General features: G+C 37.4%; 1 protein-coding gene across 7 annotated transcripts in view; it reads right to left on the reverse strand.

The window, feature by feature from the left end:
• NCOA3 (nuclear receptor coactivator 3) overlaps positions 1 to 24,705 on the reverse strand; it is a 75,932-nt gene that overhangs the window by 15,772 nt on the left and 35,455 nt on the right. For 5 of the 7 annotated variants that reach the window (XM_042832341.1, XM_042832340.1, XM_042832339.1 and 2 more), the window contains exons 3-9: positions 9,815 to 9,890; positions 6,453 to 6,560; positions 4,204 to 4,376; positions 2,823 to 2,923; positions 1,689 to 1,863; positions 938 to 1,126; positions 583 to 684 (exon numbers count right to left, since the gene is read on the reverse strand). In XM_042832341.1, the coding sequence (XP_042688275.1) occupies positions 583 to 684; positions 938 to 1,126; positions 1,689 to 1,863; positions 2,823 to 2,923; positions 4,204 to 4,376; positions 6,453 to 6,550 (838 nt within the window). In that variant the 5' untranslated portion in view covers positions 6,551 to 6,560; positions 9,815 to 9,890. Of the gene's footprint in view, positions 1 to 582; positions 685 to 937; positions 1,127 to 1,688; positions 1,864 to 2,822; positions 2,924 to 4,203; positions 4,377 to 6,452; positions 6,561 to 9,814; positions 9,891 to 13,790; positions 14,002 to 24,705 lie in introns of all 7 variants that reach the window. The other 2 variants (XM_042832336.1, XM_042832338.1) reach the window with 1 other exon arrangement.

The following is a 24,705-nucleotide window of genomic DNA, read 5'->3' on the forward strand; positions in this document are numbered from 1 at the left end:
CATCTTCTGGTTAATGTCAAAGCTTCTAGAAAACATACAGCAACTTTGTCTCTGGTTACAGGCAGCCAAGGGATGCCCAGACTGTAAAATTCTCAAAAATACTAACCAGCTACATGCACAAACAAACACCTTCAAAGTAAATCTAAAATCTGAAAAATCCCCATATAGATGATCCAAGTACATCAATTTAAACACCATAAACATTAGCTCACCAACTGCAGAAACATACAAACACTCTAAACAACACTCATTACTTTCAATTATGATCTTAAATATTTCTTATGTGTGAATAAAAGCATAACAAAAACACTTCAAAATGCTGCCAAGTAAAGAAACAAGTAATGTTTTATACCAACTTGCCAAACAAAGCCATACTAGCATATAGAAAGAAAACGTGTCCCACTTCTGTCATTGCACTCCACTGCCAACAACGGTATATTGCACAAAACAGCTAGGAATCTTGTTATGAATTCTGCTAATTACTACAGATAAACAAGTAGTTTACATACTTCATTTATACAAACCAAGAGCACATGGACAAAAAAGTTACCTTAATACCTTCATCTTGAACACATTTCTCACCTGAAAGATCATGTCTGGTAATGAAGCTCTCTGGATTTGTTGAAAACACTCTTTCTGCAGTTGCGATGCGACGTGCCACACAAATCATACAGGACTGTAAATCTGTATTTAAAAAGAATTTTTTTTTTCCATTTTCTCTCCTGTTTTATTCTGTAATATAACCTTATGAAATAGCTGAAGAAGCTTGCACTGTTTAATAGAGGTACATAAACAATGAGAATTTAGCTTCTTGCATTGTTTCTAATTCATTCAAAAAAGGGACTGCATGAACTACATATTTCATCATAGCACCAAGTAACAAAAAGCTCTACTCAGAGATTTCATTTCTGCACAGCAATTGCACAAAATTTCCTACCTTCCCCCTCTTCCATTATAGCTCTTGGCTGAGATAAAGCAAAGCACTGCATTGTTTCATATCTCTGGCGTGTATCCTGGTGGCTGCCTACATCTTCCAAAAGATCATGGGGAGTTTTCACCATCATCCGACAATTAAACGTATGACTCTTCTGTCTAGGTGTGTCATTGGTCCAAGCGACTCCATTAACTTGGAAGAACACAGTAAGAATTCATAATGATTTTCAGATAAAATTCATAACCAATTTGTCTTAACTTAGGTAACTTGCTGCTAGATTAGAGATGTTAAAGAATTGTAAGATGCTTTCTGAGTATACAATCAGTTCTATAAGTTGGGAATAGTAGGAGTGCGCATCAAGTTAAATTCATTTCCTAACATGATGATTGCAGTATTACTTAAAGGAGGGCTGAAAAGTCATTTCTTAAGAAGCCATATTTAAAAAACAAGCAGTTCCCTCAGCTAGTCACGTAGTTTTACAGAACACGTTCCTTTAGAACCCTTGTTTGAAGGTACACGTAAACAAACTGCAAAGGCTAAAGTACAGTGTTAATTTCCAGCACATTTATTTCTAGTGGTGTGCTTTAGTGAGAGCATACTATACTTCTCAAGATTAATATACTTCTGAAGTCAAATTTCCTTTGTAAAAGTAATTTGTTTTGTAAGGTCACCCATCACAAATTGGTTTGGTGTTCTTCCTCTTCTGACTGTTTGCAAACAGCTTGATAACAGGCAGTATGTCAACTTTCATTACCTGAAGATTTAGGTAAGTTTTTAAGGAAGTCCTTCCGGTCCTCTTCATGCAAGATAGCATAGACACTTGTATTAACCAAATCTTCCTGTTTGTATTGCAAATACTGTGTGACATTTTCTGACACAAATACTATGTTCCCATCTCGATTGACAACGAACAGGAAACCGTCCAATGCCTAAATAGCAACATAGCATATGAGACTGCATAATTCTGAATATAATTTAGTTTAAAAACTTTGTGGGTGCTAAATGCCAAGTCATAATACATGCATTTATTTTCAAAAGCAGAAATGAGTTTTCACACTTTTCTGCACAGAAAATGGAATGTGTTAAGGAATTATTTCAATATCCCAAATCTGCTCATTTGTTATTCAACTGAGATTTGTCACAGTGATAACCAGCCTTCTTATTTTATTCCTTCTTTATCTGGAAACAAGATAATGAATTGATAACATCGTTTGTATAGCTGGCAAATTGAAATAAGAAGAAATGTAGTAGAACAAGTGGTGAAAATAGTGTATTTTCTTAAACGAAAGAAAATTCCAGTTTTACTTTTTAAAAGTTTCAAAAATGTCTTTTGATGCACTTCATGGGACTGACTTTTTTGGCAAAAGGAAAATATCTGCTATGTTTAAATATTTATTTATTTATTTATTTTGCTTTTTGTCAGTTATTAGATTAGCTTACTTGATAGCAGTGGGTGAATGTGCTCCACGTTTCAGAAATAAAAGCAGCAATACACATCACAGATCCCTACTCCTCATAAAACTCATTGATATATTTACACAGCTAACCCTCAAAGCAAAGAAAAAAATATTCCTCATATTGCTAAGCACATCTTTAGTAGTAATTTACTAATGACTGCTAGAGAAAGTAAAGAACTAGAATATGAGAAAAAGCCAAAGGCTATTCTATTCTTCCCTTCCACAGACCATTTCAGTGAAATTAAGAAAACAAAATGGATTTTAATTCTGATCCTTTCAAATTGTTATACAAAACTACGTCTGAAAGAGTCAGAGATAAAATGTTCTTTTATACTATTTCACTATAGGATCGCAGGCTCTATTGTAGTAGTTTCAGCTGCTCTAAGTATTTATTTTCCCTTGGGATTTACTAAGTTTTAATTTGCACTTGCCTGTAGTAAAAGAGGTCCCAAGGAGTCCTTATCAATAACTCCTTGACCTGTGGAAGACACATCAGCTTTCTGAACATCATCATCATTGGAAACCGCTTTTCCTGAAACCCAGAAGATGTATTTCAGTAAAGCAACGTTTCATACAAAGCCTACATTTTAGTATTAGAAGGTAGATTCTGGGAACTATGTGAATTAAGGGCAAAAAGAGAGGCAGTAATGAGAGAGAAGATCTCATATTAGTAGCTCCTTATGACCAGATTAAAGGACATGACTACATAATACCAAACTTTTGTGATCATCTGACTGATGGATGAGTTTTTCAATGGCCATTAAACTCACTTCTTAGCACATCTCTTCTTGCTGGTTTTAATTTGATTATCTCATCATCACCGGTCACAGTCAACAGGACAGTGCCATCACCACTGTTCTACAAACTGCCTTTGGCTCATATTAATGTGTGCAGTGTTGCATGATGATGGTGCTTGTATATACATACATACAAACACACACACACATATATATATATATATATATAAGCAAAGTTACATTTTAAGAATCAAAACATCCTAAATAAATAGCATTACTGCAGGAAAAGGTGCAACAATCATCCACATCAGGCAGTAGAATTACAGAAAAGAAACAGTAAACTTTGTTCTGTGGATTGTGTACTAAAATATAATAATTATTACACTAATTATTACATTAGGTTACATTAGAAATACCTTAAAAACAGAAGACATCTTTTCAGAATTGTCTTAACTTGTCTCTAAAACTGGCAAATAATCACTCGATATCAAACAATATCTTACTGCCCAAAGGAAATATGTACACATGACAACTTAGCCATTTGAAATACAGGTACAGAAATATATGTAGTCATTTGAAATATATACATATTCTATCAGTATGCATTTTATTTTTTTTCTGTATACTTTTCATATCATACCACTTAGGTTTACCCTCACCAAAAGAAATCAATGAAACTTGATGTATTGGAATTTGTTTATTTAATTGTCCCTTAACGTGACAGGCAACTGTATTTGGTATTCTGTACCATGAGATGGCACAATACCATCAACACTTAGTTTCACTGTGGGCCAGCACAGGCTTAACTAGTATTTTCAGGGAACTTGTAAGAAAGGCCACACACAATTTTAAAGCACTGATTTCCAGTAAGGAAAAGTAATGGCAAACAGTGGCTTACTTTTAAACAGCGCGTTATTGAAAGCACGTTAAAGGTTTGGTTCAAATAAAAATCTGAAGTATTTTTCAGTTATGTGCTATTATTAAAAAAATACTGGATTTCCCATGTTACTACTGCTTTGAAAAAGGAATCACAAGAAAATGAACTTATTTGTTTTGGTTTAACAGGAAATTATACCTTGCTCCTTTATCTGTCGAATCTGTCTCACAGTTTCTTTTAAAATAGCACATTTGTCTGGTTTGACATTGAAATTGTCAATGTCACTCAGATTAGCAGATATCAGTTCAGCCAGTTCTTCAATGTATTTGCTTTCCTGCTCACGTCGACGCTTTTCACCACTGCAGGTCAAACTGCAAACCAAAAACATTATACATATACTTATATTCCATCATATACAAAAGCTGTGTTCACACCATGAACTTCAAAATATCTCTCCTAACACCTATCTATTAAACCTAGCTGGTAGCCGTTCTAGCAAGAGGAAATCTGAAGGGCACTTTGTGAACGTTTTACACTGTTATTTGTTTTTTGTAGTCCAGTGTTTCCTTATGTTGTGATTTTGTTTTCTAAGAATCTTAAGTACCAGTTTATCTAAAGAGGATATGAGAAGGACATTCAGCTAAAAAAATCCTCCTGTTGAGTACTCCTTTTCACATAACTGTAGAAAGCAATGCAGTCACTTGTCAGCCTCCTTTTCTGCAGACTAAACAGTCCCAGCTCCCTCAGTAGCTCCTCACAATTCCTGTTAAACCAAGACTGAGCCCCAGGGAATACTGCCAGTGACTGGCTGCCAACTGGACTGAATTCCATTCACCAGGCCTCTTTGAGCCTGGCCAGCCAGTTCTTCAACCAGCAAACTATGCACCTCTCCCCCAAACCATGAGCAGCCAGCTCCTCCAGAATACTGCAGGAAACAATGTCAAACACTTTACCAAAACCCGAACATCCACAGACCTTCCCCCATCTACTAAGTGGATCATCTTATCATAGAAGGAGATCAGGTTGGTCATGGACGACCTGCCTTTCATAAACCCATGCAGGCCGGATCTGATCACTCAACCGTACATGCCATGTAATGACATTGAAGATTATTTGCTCCATAGCCTTCTCTGCTGGTAAGGTCAGAATGACAGGCCTGTAATTCCCTGGATCCTCCTTCCTGCCCTTAGTCACATTTGCTCACCTTCAGTCAGCTGGGAAGTGGCTGACTGAAAGTGGCTCGATGAACACTTCTGACAGCTCCTTCAGCACGCATGGATGAACTCCATCCAGCCCCACAGACTTACAAATGTTCAAATGATGTAAGGGAGAGGCTACTTAAATTTCCCCATTGGATTATAGGATCTTCATCTTGCTCCCTGCCACCATCTTGTGGGACTGGCCCCTGAGAACTGGTCTTACTAATAAGGACTGAGACAAAAAATGGCATTAAGTACCTCAGTCTTACCCTCATCTTTCATCACAATATTTCCTATCACATTCACTAAAGGATGGAGATTCTCCTTAATCCCCCTTTTGCTGCTGATGTACTGATAAAAGCAGTTTTGTTGTCCTTTACTGCACTAGTCAAACAAAGTTCCAGTTAGGCTTCAGCCCTTCCAACTGTCTCTCTGCACAACTTGACAACAGCACTGGTGTCATCCTGAATTGTCTGCTACTTCTGTTGGAGCTCATAAACTCTCCTTTTCTTCTTGAGTTCCTGAAGAAGCTCTGGGTTAGCCAATTTCTTACATGATGGAGGAAATTGGCAAGGGACAGCAGCTAAGTATATAAAAGGGAGAAATACTGGTACATGTCTGGTATTTCGATGAAATTGGGGACTGTTTTAAAAGGTTTTACTGTGTGGGAACAAGAATACAGAAGACTAACAGAACTGTTATGTGTAACAGAAAGAAAAGAAGTGAGAGGGAGATTGAAAACCGAGTCCCTCAGATAAGTGAATTTCTGAAATATTTCAAAGAGGAGAAAGAAGGCAGCATGGAATACCAAAACTCAAGATAAGACTGCAGAGAACAAGTCTGGAGAAATGCAAGTCAAAAAAGCAGTGAACTTATTCCAATATTCTGTGGTGACTATAACTTCCAAAATGAGACATGCCAAGTCAATTATCAGATGTAAGATACTGACTTTGTAATTTATGTGAAGCAACACGCTTTTCTTCCTTAGTCTTGTAATCACAGCTTCAAACAGTGAGTTCTTATACATTCACTCCATTAAGATTTATGTAAGTCTCTTTAACTGTTCATAAGCTTTGGCAGATCTGCAAATTACAGTATACTTGGCATTTTCACAACCAAATTCAGCTTAAAGAATTTTTCAATTAAACAAAATGATTAGTTAGAATTCACACTAAATTGCTATGAAAACTAGAAAAATATTTTTAAAAATCCATAATTCAAAAAGCAGAGAAGACTGAATAAACCTACCTTGTACCTGGAGTATCACAGGGCAACGGCTTGCGTTTCCTTGACTCACTGGTCAAACTATCCAAGGAGTTTTCTCCTAATCCACTCATCCTGACCATACATCAGCAACTAAAAGTAATAAAATAAGAATTCATTTAATTTACTATTTCTCCAGGGTAAAAGCTCCTAAGTACAGTTAAAGCAGCAGTTACCTCGTTTGAGGTTGAGGGAAAACATCCTGTTACACCACTAGGTGACAGTATATCGCCAGATAACGGCAGGAATAACATTTTCTTCAACCAAGCAGCTGGATGAGGAGCTTTTCAGTCGAACAGTTTCAAAAACACGTTACATAAACAAACTATGATCATGCAGAAAGCAGTTAATTATCTGAAGCTGACGTCTGACAAGAACTTATGACTCACAAGGTCTTATGCCTACAGACATCATGCTGAGGCTGAGTCCAGAGCTGATGACAAACATCCCCCCCACACTGGGGCTTTCCCCCCACCCCACAGCTGCATTCCCAGTCCCAGAATAACGCTGCAGTGCTGAGAGCTATTGCGGAAAGAGAGCTCAAAATGATAAGGCTTGAGGATGGCTCAGGAAGGGTATGGACACAGGAAATGTCAGAAGGCAAGCGTAAGGAAGAAAGATATGTTACGTAGTTGAAAAATACATTGAAATAAACAAAACATTTTAAGTAGTTGAAAAATTCAGCTTGGCTGCCTCAACTTTCAGCATTTTTGTGGAATGCAATTTGGCTTGCATTAAATGATTTAGAATGGGAATGCCACTTCTTGTGTAATATTTGCCTGTATTGACAGGTTCTGAACTCACAATAGAATCGAATAGAACACAAAGTTATTACATTTTGTCTGTGGAACATGATTGACATCACAGCAGTTCTACTCAAGAAAGGCTTTTGGTGCATACATACCAAAGAGTGCAGGAAGAAGGAAAATGTGTTAATTGATGCAGCTTCTTTTCCTTCTATTGCACTCAAGCAGGCTATGGGAGCTTTCTCCGTCTTGAAACTGCACACACACATTTTCCTTCCCCTCTCCCTAAAAATCATTTTCTCTCTATAAGCACCTTTACAAGTTGAAAAGGCACATAATGTCTAGAACAACTACAACTGCTTAGCTAAGGAAATTCTAGAAGCTTATTTGCACTACATATAGATTTACAATATAAGTTGTTAACAGGCAAACCAATTCTCCTGCTGCAGGAAACCTTAGCAAAAGAAGCCATTACTAAGTTAATAATGAAATAAATCATCAGTTAAACGGCATCAGATGTAGTGTTCATCTGTTGAATATGAACCTGTAATTTCTAATGCACTAAAGGGTTTTTCCCAAAAGATATCCAGCCTTTAGGGTGATTATTTGTGGGTGGGTGAGTGGGGTAGGTGTTACTCAAGTTTGGAAGAAAGCTCTGAAATGCAGCATTTAGAAGTTAATGTTTTGATGCTGTTTTATCACTAAAAGCATTTTTTTAAAAATGAACAAAGCATTATTTCTGGCCTGTACACCTGTAATATTAGCTAGATAGCTGGTGATAGAAAGACTCCTTTACTAGTTATGTTGCACAGTCTCTTTGACCTAAGGAAAGTATTTTCTTTAAAAAAATGTACAGTGAAATCTTTCTCACTTGCTTAATGAAAATACATGTATAAGCTAGCTTAATCTGAGTCAGTTATTACATAAAACTAGGAAAATGTAAGATGTACAAGTTTGGATAAGTATTAATTACCCAAAACATAGATACTATGATCTTTTGTCATACAGTATTACTCAGAATATCTGAAAGTTAGATATGACTTAATGACTGTCATGAAAAATCTGACAACCATTCTGCTATTCTTCTACCAAGTTGCAGGTAAAACTCAAAGTGTGGATGGTGAACCTAATACATAAAAAGATAATTAACAGTGGGACTGAATTAGGAATCTGAGCTCCAAGTATCAGTATGGTGTTACGTATCACTACGTGGTGTGATGTGCTTTTTGGTGAAACCTGTATGTAGGTTTGTGCTTAAGTTGCAATAAGCCAGAACAGACGATTATATGTGAGGAAAGAACACTGAATATCAGTTCAGTGACAACCAACTAGATTTTTCTAAAATGTATCTGTCCCTCGTTTATATAATTTATAGACAGAATTACTCAGGAATGCCTAATTTTAAAGCCAGGTATTTAATGACCAATAATTCATATATGTATGTATGTATGTATGTATGTGTATACATATAGCAGATATATATATCTGCTATTCCAAGTTACCAGAACCAGCATCTATTTATAATTTCTACATTTATTATTATTTATTTATTATTTATTATTTATTATTATTATTTATTTATTATTTATTATTATTTATTATTATTATTTATAATTACTACACTGGAATACTTTACTTATTTCCATGAAACATTTTGTAAAATAAAGATTACACTCTATTCAGCTCTTCAAAACAGTTGGTAATAAGCCATACCTTGTTCTGTCCAATATGAATTTTTCAAAAGAAATTTGGAAACACAGTCCTAGCTCTCACCAAATAATTTAAAAGACAGGCATTTGTATGAAATGGAATGTTAAAATTGAATGGAAGAAAACACAACCAGAGCACTCCTAAGTTCACACTTAACACAAATGTGAGAAAAACCAAGATTTCATCAGCAGTTAAAAGCCTTCAAAGTGAAAGACATTAAACCCATTTCTTGCAGCAGTACTGAACTACTACATACTGATCCTACATCCAACACTAGAGTGTAACCAGAGGCAGCAACGTCTGGATGAGCTGGTCCTCGCTTCCACGATTATTTGCAAATAACACTGGCAATAGTGTGCAATACTATTAGATTTACCTTTGCAAACAAAGACTTAAATTTTCTGTAATTTTTCTCATACAGCAAAAAGAAACAAGAAAAAGAATAATAAAGGTCTTCTTGATCATCAATAACTGTGTTTGCCTCTATCAACTTTTTGCTATAATAAATATACGTATTCATGGCATGCAGCACACTTGGAAGCTCTTATGTCTGAGCTGATTTCTTGTTTGAAGAATTCACTAGGGAAAAAGCATGAATTGCCTCTTAGCATTCCCTAGAATAAGCCAATTATGAAGAACTAAATCAAACCAGTCCTTTTCAATGAATCATGAAGATGATCTGAAATTTGTTTTTAATTACATATAATTTTTAAATATTAAATATAATAATCTTAGACATAATTCAGATGACTTTTTAAGACACCAATTTTAATAAAATGACTTACTCAGAGGAAAGCCCTAGATATTTAAATGTAATTTGCTGTAAATAAAACTAAAGGCGTTTCATTCAGCAGTTTCCTATTCTCAGTGAAAAACACATTTCTTACTTACCTGACCTTAACAAACATTCAAGCACAGGATGCTTTTCATAGGGTCCCCAGAATCAAAAACCATTTTAAGTCACATCCTGAAAAACAAAAAAGGCTCTACATGAAAAAAAAAAAAAAAAAAAAAAGAAGGAAAAGAAAAAAAAAGCTGCATTCCCATTTTTTCTTTTAATCTAATATTAACAATCTCACCAGAAAATAAAATAAACACTGTTCATTTACTGTAGCATGAAAGAAATTTAAAACTCATTTGTATTAACTGTAAATGTCACCTCTGGTATGTGCCAAACAGCTAACAGTCTGAACTGTAACATCATAGATACCTCCAAGATAGATGTCCTTTCATATAGGAATAGAAAATGTACTTTTTCCTTTAGAGGAAATCTAAAGAAAAAGTTGATGTTTGATCTTGGTAACTTAGAAATCTAAGTAAAAAAAAGGCTGCAGCCCTGAATTAATTATTTTGTGATGATTGCCATGCAAAAAGCTCAGTGCTCATCCATTCTGTGCCAGCTTGGGCACACTGTACATAACTGGCATGTGAGAATAACAAACTCCTTTCACAGCTGTATACACTTGGTTTTCTGTTACCCTGTTTTCCTATGAAATTCTGGGACTGATTAATCTATATTGCCATGCATTTTATAGAAGGTATGATTAAGCGTACTAATTAGTGAGATTCTGGGTCTCTACAGAGAATTACGGGAACTTAGGAAAAGTTTCAAACAACAGCTGTGTGATTGAATTGACTTACTGAAAATTGCTTAAAGCACTAGGTAAAGCAGAGGCTGTTCAAGCTAATTAGAAAAATAAATTGCTCCTGGGAAATATTTATGAGACATTCACATGTAAGCACACACCATAGGCCCATAGGAATCAAGAGTTTCAAAATGGATCCTTCCAGTCAGACTACTTAACAGCTAATCACCAGTAGGCAGGTAAAGGAGTTTTATTCAAGTACCTCATTTCTTAAGAAAGCAAACTGAAGCTTTTCATATCAACTGGTTGCATTCACATTCATCTGCTGCTCTAACCATCCCTCTGACAATGCTGACTGTAGCTTTGTTTGGATGTACTAGAATTACCAATGAGAAGGCTGATTAAGAATATGGTCACATAAGAGTAAGTAAGCATCAAGAGTAAATTGTCTACTCATTAAATACTTCACTAGCACCATTTCAAGCTCTATCAGCCTCTGCTAATCACAGAAACCTCAACAAAACCATGCACACAAAAAAAGAAAATCAAACAAAATCCTAAGATGCAGTGTCAGAAACATTTGTTTGGACAAATGAGTGAGAGAAAATTCAATCCTTCGGCTGTTGATTCCCACAAAAATGCTGACCAGTTGTACACCACACCCAGCTACAGCTTGCCATCCAGCTTCACAGGGATGCTATTACACCAGCAAGGGCTACTCACTGATGTTTCTAATGGACTGAGTTTATGGAATTAGAAGAAAACCTCCATCACATTGACAGTGTTGAGTATGATGTGAAGCAGAAGAACAAAGACCTCAAGGATTCTGTATGACTGGAAGTGCAAGGGGAAAGGGGGGAACTCTGAGAAAGCAGTATGCTGAAAACCCCACAAGGACACCTCTCAAGTAAAGATTCACTATACAAATATTTGAGGTGCTTTAAAAGAAGATGAAATACAACTTCTCAAAAAGCACTGCTGTAAAGTAACTGAAGGAAGCTTCTGAAGAAGCCTACAGAAGGGCCCTGGAAGGATTTAAGGGCATCTAGAGCAGCATGTGCTCTGGTCACACACTGCAAAGGGCCATCATTTGGGAACTGTCACCTAGCAGGGCAGATCCCAGCATTCCCAATTCCATTCTGTGGGCCAGTACTGAACTAAAGCTAGTTGAAACACAGAAAAGAAAAAATTACCTTAGTGAAAACAAAATTTACAACAAATTTTGCCATAGATCAAAAGTAAATCTCAGACCACAAGTTACTACCACTATAGAGGAAACAGGATATTAAAATACTGTAAGTCATTACATTATCATCTACAAGACTTAAATGTAAAAACTTACAAGTTTTGAAATTTAAAACACATCCTTGTTTTTCAACAATACATCTCCTGCTCGTGAAAGCCCAAACTCTTAACACAGTGGAGCTGACCATTCAACACTTCTGTACTTCAAACCTACTGCTTTTGAGTACAGAGATTACAGACAATTTTCTAACATTTTAAGTAAAGAACATTTTATTTCAACAGGGTTGTTTGTTCTGCTTCAACCAAACCAGCACAGCTTACTGGAAGCAGAGCAATGCAGCAGGTGAATGCCAGTCTCAGTGTTGCTCTGCTGAGCGTGGCACTGGGGCTCAGCAGAACACTTCCCACCGGCTCTGCCCATACCAGTACCACTGCCAACACGTGAGCGCACCATTTCCTGTCTATAAGCTGTTCAACTAAAAAGTAAGGCTGTTCAAACAAAAACATCCTTCAGTGTATTTCAGTGTCAACAAGCTCAACATGCTGACCTTTGGCTCATTTCCCAATTGCAGGATGAACTCCAGAGATACTCAGCTTACCCATGCAGAGATGGGGCATACAGCACAGCCCAGCTATCAAATGTGAGTGTACAAGAGGTCAATCCAATTTTTAAAACACATCACAGGAAGATCACATCAGACTTTGGATGGAATGACTAGACAATAAGCTGTGTTACTGTACGTGGCACAGAAGTAACAATATGACATATTCAGAGCTGAATGTGCTAGACACAGCAAACACATTGGCTACCTTTAGAAAGAGGATTTAAAGAGGATTATGTCTTCCACCCTCCTTAAATGTTTCAGAGAATATACATATGCTTGTTTTAAAAGGAAATCAAACATACTACACTTGAAATTACAGTACATTAAAAAAACATCTTTTTAAATCTCATGGGGGGAAAATGAAGCAGACTGAAAAAATGCAGTGGAACCTTAACAACTTAGCTATGTGAATCTGACAGCATAGTAACAAACCACAGGAACAGATAATGAGACTGAAGTATGCAGAGTTAACAGAGGTTGTGCTGGTGTACTGCAACTATTTCATACTATTCTACTGTCTATTCAGACTAAAGCAGCTGTGCTTACTTTATGAAGTAAAAAGCAAATCATGTTTTTAATTGTATTAATACATCATTGTCCCAATCTAGCACTTCCAGCAGAACAATAACCAATAATAAAATACTATTCCCAATCGCATGCATTTCACAATTGTCCACTTTCCCTCTCCCCCACCTTCTCAGCTTCTATTTTCTCAATAATAACTGACTCAGACCCAGACTTAATGAACCAGTGTTGTCAGTTAAAAAAAAAAAAAAATCAAAAGGTGCTACCTATAACCTGGCAATCAGTGAAGCACACTTTGCTGCAACACATTAAATAACCTTAACTCAGCACCCATCCTTGCTATACTATATGCTCCATCTTTGGGAGCCTATAATTTTTCCGGCCTTGTCAGGTTTCATTTACCAATTTCCCTACTGTGTTTAGTTAGCACTGTGCACTTGCTGCTATTTTTCAGACATGACAATTAACTTGAGCCATGTTCACTTTGCATATATTAAAATGACAGGGCATTTTCAGTTAAAGGATGGTCAGAGGTGGAACGAACACACTCATAGTACTTCTCCTGTTCCTTTGATAAATAATGCTTGTTCTCTATTTTTGGAATGTCATTACTGGTTAATTTGTTTCCTATAGGTCCTTGTTTGCTTGCCACTGTAATAGTTACAATACCCTGTTACAAGAAATTCAGTGAACTCACTATCATAAAAAAGGCTAGTCTGTCTTTATGCCTTGAGCACATGCTGCAGAATACTCGTAAAAACTTCTCACCTGTCAGCTTCTGCACAAAACACTGCAGTAAAGAGGTTAACGTGTCTCAGTGCAAGTCCAAAGACACGTGAGCTATGCTCTACAGTCAGAATAAATGCTGCCCTCATAACCCAGCTATGAGCTTGCTAGTGAACTTACTTGGCCAGCTGTGTTTGTCAGGTCACAGTCCTTGTAAGATGCAGTCACACCACCTACTTGCACAACACCAGCAACTAGAGTTGGTATGCTTCAGCAATGGGCCAAGAGATACCGGAGGCGGCCTTAATCCTGACTAATTTCCAAGCCACTGTACTGGAGGTGGTAACGTGGGCTTCTGGTATAGCTGCTGGCATCAGTCAAGATCATCATCCTAGAACATATTTAGAACGTTTTTAATATAGGTAACCAACTTGTAACTGGAAGGGATCTGGGATCTTGGAACATTCACATCTTGTGAGATTACAGAACTAGGTAACGGTCACAGCAGTAAGGAGTCAGAACAGCTTACTTCCACAAAGCTATCCGGAACTGAATCTACACAGGACAGAATGCTCATTATTTTCCTTCATCCCCTCCAGCTTAACAGGTCAAAAATATTTAAGTCCACGTTAGAGAAAGAATTTTAATGAATATTTTTTCTCTTTGCCCAGTTCAGAGTAAATCCTAAAAAGTTCCAAATTCGGCCACTTCTTTAGTATTTCAGCTTCATATGCACGCTTATTTTGTTACTGTATCATAACTGGAAACAAGATCTTAAGCTGAAAAAACCCTTGAAATTCTCAAGAGACAAAGCTGTGCAGAGCAGCCATAGGCCTCACGGGTAATGGGGGTGGGGGAACTGATGTTAATTTCAGGCTTTTGTTCTCTTTGTGCCTGTGTGCTCCTGTGCATGTGAGTGCACATGAATATTCTTTCTTAACATATGAACCACCTCTCTCTTATTCAAACATCCAAACAACCACATCATTTTAAAAATGCAAAACATTTTTATAATGTCTTTCTCATTATTTTAATATGCACTGATACATCCTTCTGATTACTATATAGAACTGTAAGATGAAACACATAAACACTGAATAAAATCCTTAAAGCACACCTTGGGTTTACTAGGAAAAATGTAATGGATTTGATCTCAATTTCTTTCTATGCATCCAAGCACAATGTTTGCACGTCTCTCAGAACTCAGTGGTAGGGACAACCTAGAAGCAAAACCTAGTTTGCAAAGTGCTGTCAGTGTTTTTGCCCTTATTCTGGAAACAATTTCAAGTCACATACAACAATCCAATTTCATTTATCCATGCAACCCATACCTTTGGTAAGTATACCTAGAAGCACCAAATGCTTACTATCACTGTATTAATTAAACAGCTCCTGTAAGGCAATTGGGTGGCAAAGACATTTTCTTTCACAAGCTGGTAAAGACACAAGACTCCTTGCCTTAATTTAACAATGATTAGGAACTAGTTTTCCCTTGAACAGGGAAACTCTATTTCACCAGAGTTAGAACTCAATCTGCAACAGTTACCATTTTCTGGGAGCTATGCACTACTCTGACATTTCAGAAACAGAATGTACTTTTGATATTCTGATGAAAGCAGGAAATGCAATCAAGTGCATGGATTTTGTTTCACTAAATACATGTGATTTTTTCCCAAGACATCAACAAGTCCATTCCCTTTCTTGAAGCTCCAAATCAGTCATCAGCAAGTGCATTCTCCTTTCTGGGACGCTGGGTTCAAATGCATTTTTATTTATTACATGCAAGCAATGGTTCTGTTATGCCATTCTAATCCACAAGCATCTCAAGGAAGAAAAGACTGTATTCTGGATTTCTGGAGACAAGTTGCAAATAAACTAGCATCACAGTATTACAGCTAGCACCTGACTTGTCAGTCAAACTGACCAAGTGAGACTTCCTACTGTCGGCACAGAGACCTCCAAAGTGAAAACTCTTACACAGTTTCAGGAATCTTTTATTTCAGTATCTAAAAAACAAACAAACAAACAAACAAAAAAAAACAACAGCATTTTGCTGTTTGGTTTGCCAAGAAAGATGTTGATACTAGGAGCAGAGCTCTGCACACAGTAATGGAGAGAACAAGCCTTGCCAGGGTGCTCTAGCTCCACAGGAGAGCAACTGAAATATAAACCACCCAAAAATGCTCACAGGAATTTCTTTCTCTCTTCCTAAACACTGAAAGCCAGTTCCACAAAACACACTTCGCACTACCAAGCCCCCAGCACCGGACAGGAGCATTAATTATCCTCTTAAGAAAAGCAGGTCATAAATCGTGTGGCCTGCTGTCATGAATTACCAGCCAGCTGCAATATCCACCACCTCCAAGGGCACAGATATCCAACAGCAGCATTCTGCTGTTAGCAAACAACAAAACAACGGCAACGAGAAGCAGCTTCTGTAACTTTGCTAACATGTTCATATTTGATCAGAGGATCCTGTAAAACAACTAGAAATTATGATGTATTCATGGAATCTTTATCTTTTTATGCTTTTAAGTCTAAAAGTAGGGCTAGATAGCACACAAAAGCAGGCTACAGAAGTGATGAAGACTGTGGCAAAAGTACGCTTCAAACACAGTGCTACCTTTAAATGGAAGGTCAAGTAACCAGCCATAAAGGGAAGCTGCTATGGGAGAGTCCAGAGATGTAATACAGAACAAAACATTTTCCCTTTTGCTTTTTCTGCATATGAAGTGTGTACCTGAGAACCATGCAAAAAAGGAATTTGCTTACAGAAAAGTAATTCTGAATAAATAGAAGACCTCTGCTACCGCCTGCTCAACTCAACCATCCGAGTGTAAGAGTGAACAACAGGCCCAGGAGCAAGCCCAGATTACTTTCCATTACACCTCAGGGAAAGGAGCCAAGAGGTCTAACACACACGTGGGGTTCCCAGGTGCTTCAAAGAAAGCTACACTCATGCTTGGACCTTAAATTTGCTGGCCTGACAGACTGGGAATCTGGTATCAAGGATACTCCAGGAGCTTCTCTCAAAGCAGAAAAACAAAGATAGACATTCATTTTGAAATGAAACTACATACAATTATTTAATTAAAATTTGTTGTTGTTAATAATCTCAGCTGTGTTAACAATACAGATGAACACACCTCATTTTAATCCCCAGAGAGAAATCATAAATACAGGTTTAAAGCTCTTCCAATTGCACACATACTTCATACTAAAACCGTGCATTAATTTGATGATTGTGTTGATATGATGATGTAAGATTGCAAAACGGTATTTGTTGGATGAAATTCCTTTTGCCAGGTTTTGCCATGAATTTACTGTATATACAAATAACATACTCAGCTAAATCTTCCTCCCACTCAAGCAGAATGAAGATATTCGTGACCTAAATTTCTTTTTGTACAGCCTATGCCAATTTGCCTGAGAAAGGAATCAAAAGAGGAGCGGTCATTAGAGCTGCAAGAGAGAAAAGAGCTCAGAAGAGCACCCACATCTGTGACATCTCAGCGTGAATGGAGACAATAGGCTCCTTCTGGGGCTGTAACCTGGGGTGTGGGGGATGAAGGCAGCAGGCTGCGTTTGCCTGTGATCTGAAGATGTGAAGAATCCACTAGAATGCAGTTGGGAAGCATTACGGGCCAAAAATAAAATGATCTTATTTCTTGCTTTTTAGTTTAGTTGTGTTTTGTTTTTTAACTGAATTTAGTTCTTTTAAAAAATAGTCATGAAACAGACTCAAGGACAGTGAAACAGGAAAAGAACACGCCACTCTTCTCAAAAAAAGTCACCAGGTAGGGGTGATGGACACATTGCATAAAAGCAACAAAACACAAGGCTGTATCCATAGAACAAATAAAGCCTAGCATTTGTAAGGACCTCAGGAAGATTACTGCCTGGCCATCATAAAAACTGGACAGAACCATACAGAAATACCAAGGAAAAAACAGCACAAAACAAAAATAATCGAATTCTTACTAGAACTCGCCAGATATTCATAAATTAAAAGCAGAAGACTTTGTAAATTTAATTCCAGATTTGAAATAGTTTTTAGGGAATCTTTGTAGGCTCATCAAGAGTGCTCCTTAAAATTGAATTATCAGATCTGAATAGAGCTACTGTAAGTACACAAAGGCCTTTCACATTTTAAGCTTCAATTCTGTTATGACTTTTCCATGAGGCTCACCAACTGACCCACTAAAAATACTCAATATTACAATCACTGCAAATCCCCAGCTATGTAGCATTTACAATGAGTTGTGCTATGTGAAATGAACGAGGATTTGATTTTCAACACTGTGTAAAATCCTGCCAGAACATTTCTTCACGTTAAACAAAAGCACAGAGACCCCAGGAAACATGTATCATAAATTTCTATCATATTACAATACTGTATTTATTTCTTCACTATATCACATCATCTGTAGCTCCAGTTCAAACTATTAAACCCAAATACTTTAAATAGGCTAAAGGGGGAAAAAATAAAAAGGAAAAGGAAGTTGGCACATTAATCAGTTAATGCTTGTGGACACAAATTCTCAAAGCTGGTATCACCTTCCTCTGAAATCAGTTGTGTTTAACAAACACTATGCAGTTTAGCAGCAGCGTGGAAGGTTAATTTACACATCTCCTGCGATACGTGGGGACATCACTGCACACCTCAGCCCTCAAGATGGAAAGGGATTACCCTGTCACCCTATGACTGTATTATGATGACAACAGTGAGATGGGGAGTGAGACAAAAATGATGCTGGCTCTCAAATGAATCCTGGCTAACAGCCGCTACAGCTACACAGCTTTTGCAGCAGAGAGCAGAACAACAAAACACCCTCCCCATATGGCTCTGTAAGACAGTTAAGGGGGCTGCTGCAGGGGGAAGGTCAGCATTAGCAAGCAGGAAGCATGTCCACCTCGAAGGAACCAAAATGCCTGTAAAATATGGTATATGAAACGCAAACAGGAAATGCTGGGCTAAAAAAAGAACATGAAGAGGGCCTTGCACCAAACTCCAATAGTAAAAAGATGTTGAAGCACGTCAGAAACAGGAAGTGAGCTCAGCAGACCTCTCCATGGCAGAGGCACAAAGCAGGCACCTGGGGGGGTAAAGCCACAGCCCAGAGAATCGCTGCACTGCGCCCACCACTGGATGTGAGGGAGATTCCCACAGCCAGCGCGCTCCTCGCAGCACCTGGTTGGAGGAGCAAGATGTTCGACACTGTAACGAATAGGAGAGAAAGTTCTAAAGCAAACAGACACACATGGTGTCAACCAGCCAGCAGGACACCCCTCAGCTGAGAAAGGGCTCACATGTGGATGCGCTGAGCTGCCAGACAAACTGCACAATGTGCCAGTGCAAATCACTGCTGTGCACAGGGCTAGCAGGTGACCGGTGTGACTCCTACAACAAAAGGAATCAGCATGGATACTTCAGAGCTGTGGATCAGTGAATTTGATGCTCATCCCTTGACTGACTTCCACCCATAGTAAAATGCTCCTGGAGAATATAACGACCGAGCACACCCACAAACAAAAGCAGTAGAAAAGCAGCCCACTTGGCATGAGCTCTGAAAAGGGAAGCCTTGTTTTGAGAATCACAGAATCACCGTGAGCTGTATGATCCCCAGATTGATCTTCCTAATATTTCTTGTCATCTAGCATTTGGTAAAACTGCTGAAAAGAAAATGATTATATTTGAGTTGTTTTCGTGCAGTGGCAAAAACGTATTTTCCCAAATAGCCCATTTTACTCAGGAAAGTGGTGCAAAAGCTCCTTTGCCAGTTAGAAAGGTGATTTTATGAAGAGGTTTGTTGATAGAGCTTCACTGGTAAGAGATTAAGCCTACAAAAACTGCTAGGACAAACACAGTGTTTCTTCCATTCTGAACATCTAATACTTTCTGAAAGTCAAAGATCTGAGCATTTATCAGCCAGAGGTCAATGAGGGAGGAGAAAAACAGTTCAGTGAGACCTTGAAATCTCCAGGTCAGTTTTCTGGTGTACTTGCTGGTTGTAGGTTTTTTTGGTTGGGTGGATGGGTGGCTCTTTTTGTGTTGGTTTGCTTTTAATTTCCCCTTTAAAAGTATTCACAGTTCTCTCTGTATTTAAAAAACAAAAAAAACAAAAAACAAAAAAAAAAACAAAAAACCAAGAAACAGTATGTGACTTCTTTGCTTTTCCATTTACTTCAGTCAAACTTTTATGTAAACTGTTGACATTTTCAAATTTCCTATTACAGTGTTGAGGGAATGGAAACCCTTTTTCTTTCTAAATGGAAAGTGCTTTGCCTGTTGTGCTGCTGTCACTGTTGGGATTTGAAGAGAAGTAACAAATGTAATAAGATCTGGAAAAAAAAAAAAAGAGAGACAATACCACAGCCTGCAAACAGACATACAAACGTGAAGAAATTTAACAATTGCTTTCCTTCATATATTAACTGAGAAGTATTTCAGTATGGAAAATATTAAGAAATACAACATTAGCTGTAACTTTCAATTGTCAACATTTCTTTCTGGAAAAAAATAATGTCAATTATTTAAATCATGGACGAACAAAAATAAATAATGAACAAGAAAAAATGCACTTCAGAGGAACAAACGAAGGGTTTGATCATCAGTGCATCATGAGAAACTATGCACAGAAAGGATCTGTTGGACTCAAAACTACAGGCTGATTTACATTCTAAGACTTACTGGCATTATTATACAAATAAAACACCACGCCTACATTACAGCTACCTCCAGACTAAGTAATTGGAACTAAAACACCTAACATTACATGAATTATTTGGAGGAAAAGTTCAGCATGAAATCCACGTTCATTATAATGACAAAGGTAACGTGGAAACATTTTGCCATTTAGGTGAACACAAACACTGCAACAACAGGCATAACCGTTCATTAGCTAGGGAAATACACACTATGCTGTAAGGCATCAGAAATGACCCACATGCTGGCAAGTTCCTGCCATTGCTGGACACATTCTAAGAGATCTCATACATACCTACGGAATATTGGAATTGCAATACTCTAAGGTAACCAAATAAGCCATGAGAGAACAAGCTGCAAATATGGTAGCTATACTGCTGTGTACTTTTAAAACTTCCACTCTATTGTACAAGTTTTGCACACAATCACTGCAGCAATATTCCAGCACAAAAATGGATCTCATTACAGAATACTAATTTTGCTATGCTCCCTATAATTGCTCTTCGATATCAGTGAAGAGCACTGATAAAAACAAAGCTGCTCATCCATTCTTTTTACTACAAAATGCTTTCTAAAACAAAGGATCTACACGTACCTTTAGCCACTCCTATCAGTTGCAGTTTTATGTAATACATAAAGCTATTTCCTGAGGATAATTAAAAAAAAAAATAAAAATCAATCAACAAAATTTATTCAGAAATACACCTCCTTACCATCACGTGCACCTTACCATCCATTCAAGTGTGTATAGAATTAAGTATGCCAAAATCTAAGTCAGAAAGAGTCTCACTTCTGAGACCATCACACTTTTGCAAAGCACTTAACTGCTGTTGACCACAGAACATACACACATACGCGGCACCACTAATTTAGCAGCAGAACTGCACAAAAAACCCAGATAGAGAGGAAATAGCAACTATTCAAGCCCCTCAGCACTGAACAGGAGCACCACTCACTAACACTTTCTTCTTGCTGTTCTAAGGGCAGTGTCACACCACTCTCAGTACCAAAGCACTCACAGTACCCTCCTCCTTGCCTCCTCCCGCAGTCCCACCTCGGCAGCTGGTGTTACAGCTGTGAAACAAAGAACCTCTCCCACAGAGAGCGGAGAAAGGACAGGCACTGACTACTGATACTGCAAAAGGAAGAGATCCTTGTGGCACAGCATTGTCAGAGCTTTTGTTACCAATTGATAACATTTAGATACGTGTATCAGCCAGGAGGTTTTCTTCTATCTCAGCAGTAGTGCACAGCTAAAAAATCCAAGGCTGTCTCTGTGGACGAAAAGACACAGGAAAATACATATCTTGTCTATTGTCAAGAGAAGATTTCACGCCATTGAAAACTAGGACAGATGCTAATGAGTCATTAACAATACTGGAGGAAAAAAATCAATATTACTTGTTTAAATGTCCTCAAATTCTACTTTTTTATAATGATTTCGTAGTGATTTATGAAAACAAATGAAAAGTCCATTGTTTTGAATTGTACAGTTACATTAACAGAAGAAATAACAGTGAAATCAGGAGATCACTGTAAGACTATACAGGAAACTTACAAAAAGAGAAACAGCAATATAAAATTACAAGTATTCTTCTCAACCATACCCAGCCATTCCATCTTTAGGAATCACCTACAGCTCTGAGTTACCTGGTGTCAGGGCAACACGACTCATTCAGCAATACACTGAGTCACTGAAGTAACAGGAGTGTAAAAACAGCCCAAACTATTTAGACTTGCAGAAAATTTGCTAAATACGAAAATAATTATTTCTTTCAGACAACCCTCTAAGAGGATTATTAGGCAAGAGCAATTACACGCACAGTTTTGAACATTTCAAGACAACCACGTCATTCTTTACGACATCTGAAGCAAGTAGAACAAGTTTTTTGTTTTTTTGGCTAAGGTGCACAAACTGTTTAAACACTTAAAAAGAGATCAAAATGGCTACCAAACACTTTGTTCATCACTGAACACAGAACGCTTTTTTAAAGTTCCTAAACAGAAGTTTTTCAGTCTAATGAGAAATAGCATTTTTAGAGTATTTCATTGCATGACTCCCAGCAAATGCGTTCATCTGAAATAATGCAGTGCATTGAAGGTAGATTCTCTTCCGGTCTGAAGTTTATTAATGCAGTTAATAAGGACAGTGTATTTTTACGTTTTATTTAAGCATTAACATTTCATATTACTGTTTTACTTCACAGTGCCAGGTGACAAAACGTTAACACTGACTAAATTTGATGTATGAAAAATCATTACGAGTTTACAGTCTGGATTCTCATTTTAATGAAAGTTAACATCTTTAGAACAAAATGTTCAAAGCTGTAAGACATATGCTGAACATGTGTATACATGTAAAAGCTTTGAAAGCTGCTTAAAAATGTGAGAACGAGTAAAGCTCGTGTTACCCTTGATAAATGTCAGCTGTCAGGCAATACAGCCCAATACACACTGTACTTTCCACAACCTAGAGCCCAGAAAAATGCAATTTTTACCTCGCTCACTGGATACATTATACATTTAGCCAAGGTCAAAAGTTTAGTGTTTTCAAATTTTAACTTCCAAAGCAGCGCACTGTTACACAGGCAGTATCATCACACTGAAATTAATGGAGTACCCTGTAATATACACATCCTACCCAAGGGGACACCATTCAGCATCAAACCTAGTCAAAAAGAATTTGAAAAAGAGCTGTTCTTATTGTCATTTTCAGTTGTGCTGCTTTTTTTCATGTAGTCAAATTTTACAAATTACACAGAAATGCAACAATCTTCTCTCCTGCACTGATGAGTACGAGACTGACATACAAAATCAGAGAAAATTGCTGTTAGCTGTGTGTTGTTCAATACTGCATTCAGAAATGTCGAAAGCAAAATAACCTTAAAAACCAAAACTTGCTGTTGTTGAATTGGTTAAATTTCAGTGAAGGACTCATTCAGTACCATGAATGTGAACATTTCCTGCTGTAGTAAATCACTCACTACAGAATTCTAAAAGTATCTTGCAGAATTAGTCCAGGTACAAAGAACTGAGCAGATGTGGAACACTAGCTGTATTGTACAGAGTGGGCTGGGGATCAGATTGTCAGAACTTTCCATTAAGAAATAATACTTTCTAATGTGATAAAACTAGGCCAAGCAGCTCCAGCTTGGGAAAGTGCAGTCCACTTAAAAGCTGTTCGTTTGCCAGCTCCTCCATTTGAAACTAGATATAATTTATACTTTTGTGTATATGAGAAGTTATTATTGCACTATCATCATTAAGTCAAATAGTGAAACGTCCTGTGATTACCATGTTAACAAGCAGGTTTCTTCCTCTGCAGCTGAGTCTGAAGCACTCTGACAGTCTTTAGTGAACTTTTATTACAAGCATTAGCCACCTTTCCTGAGCAAGTTAAAAGCTCGGTGTGCTGAAAGATCACAACACACTCGTGTCATGTCAGTCAGTGCTCCTGCTTCTCTCTGCTGCAAAAGTATTGTGATCTATTCACAGTTCATATACTTCCACCGGGAATTTCAAAAGCATTTAGCGCTGGTGTTTGTTTTTGTTAATTCAACGAGAATTCTACCATCAGCTTCAGTGGAATTACTAAAGCTGAAAGTAGTATTGCTTTCCAAGCTTTTTTCTTCAGCAACAAGTTCTTATTAAGCTAAAATGGAAAGAAACAGTAAATGTGCCTAAATGAGTCAAAAGATTCAGAAGACCTAACTTTTATTTACAACTGATTATTTGCCAGTCTATTTAGAAACACTGGTGCACACTGCACACAGAGCCAAGAAAACCAGATCAAAGTGCCCTTGTTTGCTCAACAAACAACTTAAGCATCTTCTACTATTATGATCTAGATTAAACCTGGTGTCTCAGTTGGAATAACGTCTATCTAAAATAATTGCCCAGTCTTCTTCATGTTTTCTGACGCCTAATTTAATTACATCTTTCCTACAACATTTTAGAAAGCTACAGAAAACTGCCCAGTACTTACAGTTACAGCAAGTGATCCAAATGATCTTCCACTAACCATATTCAACAACAGTGCTGCAAAAGCATTACAATTGCAGAAAATAATGGCATCTCAAGTGCTACACTTACTGTCTGTAAACAGTACCTGCAGCAACGTAAACACGAAAGCAACATCCTCAGCTAAGGTAATACTCACCTGAGCAAACTGTCAAGTTTCAGTAGAATAGGAAACTTCAAATCTTTTGCAGCAGGGAAGTAAGACAAAGTCTCCTCACACATTACTTAACAGCATAGAGACATGTTTGTAAATATAACCCATATTTGCATAACGATCAAACAGAACAACAAAGGAGAGGTTATAATGAATGACAAAAACTGTCCAATGAAGTACTACAGTGTACCTGCTACTGACCAGGAGAAACGTCC

This window comes from Centrocercus urophasianus, unplaced genomic scaffold (genome assembly GCF_019232065.1).
Source record: "Centrocercus urophasianus isolate 14NV4802_14NV808 unplaced genomic scaffold, USGS_Curo_1.0 seq_38, whole genome shotgun sequence".
NCBI classification, from domain to species: Eukaryota; Metazoa; Chordata; class Aves; order Galliformes; family Phasianidae; genus Centrocercus; species Centrocercus urophasianus.